The sequence below is a fragment of the Syngnathoides biaculeatus genome, chromosome 9 (assembly GCF_019802595.1).
Source record: "Syngnathoides biaculeatus isolate LvHL_M chromosome 9, ASM1980259v1, whole genome shotgun sequence".
NCBI classification, from domain to species: Eukaryota; Metazoa; Chordata; class Actinopteri; order Syngnathiformes; family Syngnathidae; genus Syngnathoides; species Syngnathoides biaculeatus.
In genome coordinates this window covers 28,243,739-28,246,575 of record NC_084648.1, presented here as the reverse complement: position 1 = coordinate 28,246,575, position 2,837 = coordinate 28,243,739, and the positions used below count along the sequence as shown (strand labels likewise).

The 2,837-nt window shown below is 43.8% G+C and overlaps 1 protein-coding gene across 1 annotated transcript; it reads right to left on the bottom strand.

The window, feature by feature from the left end:
* Positions 1-1,165: 1,165 nt before the first annotated feature.
* Positions 1,166-2,221, bottom strand: LOC133506389 (trace amine-associated receptor 1). The gene has a single exon (XM_061830475.1). The coding sequence runs from the start codon at positions 2,219-2,221 to the stop codon at positions 1,166-1,168; it is 1,056 nt and encodes a 351-aa protein (XP_061686459.1).
* Positions 2,222-2,837: the final 616 nt, after the last annotated feature.

The window sequence follows — 2,837 nt, the reverse complement described above, 5'->3', positions numbered from 1 at the left end:
CCTATCCAACCTGCTCACTCCAAGCGAGAAAATCAATATCTTCATTTCTGCTCCCTCAAGTTATGCTTCCTGTTGTTTCTTCAGGGCCACCGTCTCTAATCCGTACATCATAGCCGGCCTCGCCAATGATTTATAAACTTTGCCCTTCATCCTAGCAGAGACTCTTCTGTCACAAAGAACACCAAACACCTTCCGCCAACTGTTCCACCTCGCTTGGACCTGTTTCTTCACTTCCTTACCACACTCACCACTGCTCTGTATTGTTGACCCCAACTATTTGAAGGCGTCCACCCTCGTTATCTCTTCTCCCTTGAGCTTTACTCTTGCCACGCCACTCCTCTCATTCATGCACATATACTCTCTTTTACTTCGGCTACTCTTCATTCCTCTCCTTTCCAGTGCATCCCTCCATCTTTTGAATTGTTTCTCCACCTGCTCCCTGCTTTCACTGCAGATCACAATGTCATCTGCGAACATCACGGGCCAAGAGGATTCCTGTCTAACCTCATCTGTCAGCCTATCCATTACTACCGCAAACAGGAAGGGGGTCAACACGGAACCCTGATGCAGTCCCACCTCTACTTTCATTCTTCTGACACACTTATGGCACATCTCACCGCTGTTTTGCTGCATCATACATGTCCTGTACTATTCTAACATATTTCTCCGCCACACCTAACTTGTGCATGCAGTACCACAGTTGGTATGACTTGGCACTCTGTGATAGGCTTTCGCTAGTTCTACAAAGACACAATGTAGCTCCTTCGAACCTTCTGTGTACTTTTCCGCTAGCATTCTCAAGGCAAATAATGCATCCGTGGTACTCTTTCTGGGCATGAATCCATACTGTTGCTCGCAAATACTGACTTCTGTCCTGAGTCTAGCGTCCACTACTCTTTCCCATAACTTCATTGTTAAATGAATAGATAGAAATAGATACGTGTACATCAGCCAACCAGACAATAACATATAGTACCCACAGGATGAAGAAAATCAATACAGTCAGTTGTTTCCCATTTTTTAATCAAGAAAAAAAAATGCCAGATTACAACAAGTGATCTGGAGTAGGTAGACCTAGGTTCAGTCACAAAGGTGAGTTCAGTCACAAAGTTTGAACTTGCTCAGCTCGCAAGGATCAGTTCCAAAACACAACAAAAGCATTTCATTATTTATTGGCACAATCGTTTGCATCTTTCCGGGTGTGTGATAGTTCCATCCCCGGGGAGATTCCAGGTCGACATACCCTACAACCCATGAACATGAAGAATGCCTTACGAAAGGAGCGATTAAAAAAAACATACAAGAAAGGATTTAGTGAAGAGTTGATATATCCCAGCCATAAAAAGATGTCCCAGATGATCACTTCTGTGCTGTAATCAATAAATGGGTCCACAATATTGAGAGTAAAAAATGGCATCCAGAAGATGAGAAAGACTCCCATGATGATGCCCAACGTTTTTGCAGCCTTTCGCTCTCTCTTCACGGTGTTGCGGTGCTTTTTCTTTTTGCTTGAATCTTTTCCCACGCCAGCGGCCATCTGGGTTTCCATGGCGCTGATCTGCTTTGCCTGCCGTCTGGCTGCTTTGAATATCTTCCAGTAGGCGACCAGCATGATAGCCATGGGGAAGTAGAAAGCTATCAAGGAAGCCATGACAGCGTAAATGCGATTGACTAAGAAAACACATACATCATGAGGAAGCACGATGTCAACACCAACAATATGGAGGTCGAGCATTATGGGACCAAAGGAAATAAGCATGGGAACAGCCCAACTGATGACAATGAGGAAAGCAACTCGACCTTGGGACATTTTTAAAGAATAAACTAATGGGTTGCAGACAGCATAGTAGCGGTCAAAGGCGATGCAACTCAGATGGAATATGGAAGCAGTACAGAGCATGACATCTAGGCTGGAGTGAAGCTGACAAAAGAGGTAGCCAAAGTACCAGCACCCTTCCACTGTCCGGATCATACTGTAAGGCATTACGACCAGACCCACAAGGCAGTCGGCTACAGCTAGGGACATGACGAAGGAGTTTGTGGGGGACTGCAGCTGTTTAAAGTAGGAAATCGACAAGACCACCAGAAAGTTGCCCACCACAGTGCAGATGATGCCAACAAAGAAAAATCCGTACAGGACAAACCGAAATGCCTGGTTCCTCAATATGGTGCAGGAGTACAGTGTTGTATTAGCAAAGCCTTCAAAGCTATTGTTGTCCATCTTCTTTCTCGACCTGTCAAAACAGGCAGACTATCAATGATGCCAGTCTTGTCATCTAAGGTAGTGAAAATGAAACAGTAAGTGACCGGGGAGAGGAAATTCTGCAATCCCAGTTTAGGATGACGCCCCCAGAATGGATGGACGGACGGACGGACGGATGGATGGATGGATGGATGGACACAGACAGATGGATGGGGGGATGGACCAATGGATAGATGGATGAATGAATCCAAAAAAACTTTACCCAAAACTGACTAAAAAGTTGGATTTACTTTGTAAGCAGAGTCCAGCAAAGGCACTGTATTGCACAACAGGCATCAATGGCAGAGTTACAGTTCAGATGGATCCCCAAATCCAATTGTCTTGCATTTCAATAGTGGTAGCATGAATTATGAGCGCGACGACTCAGATTCGGTATAGTGCTATTAATGAATTGTTTGTAAATTGAGTCAATTTGTAATTTTTCTTTTTTTACATTAAAAAAAACAACGCTAATCAGAATTGTCGCATTCAAACAAAAAAATATTTTTATTTTTTTTTTTGGCATTTTGATGTCCTGTGCATTGCTTCTGTGCAGGTAGATATGTATTATGGCTTCGCTGAGAGTTCCATACTT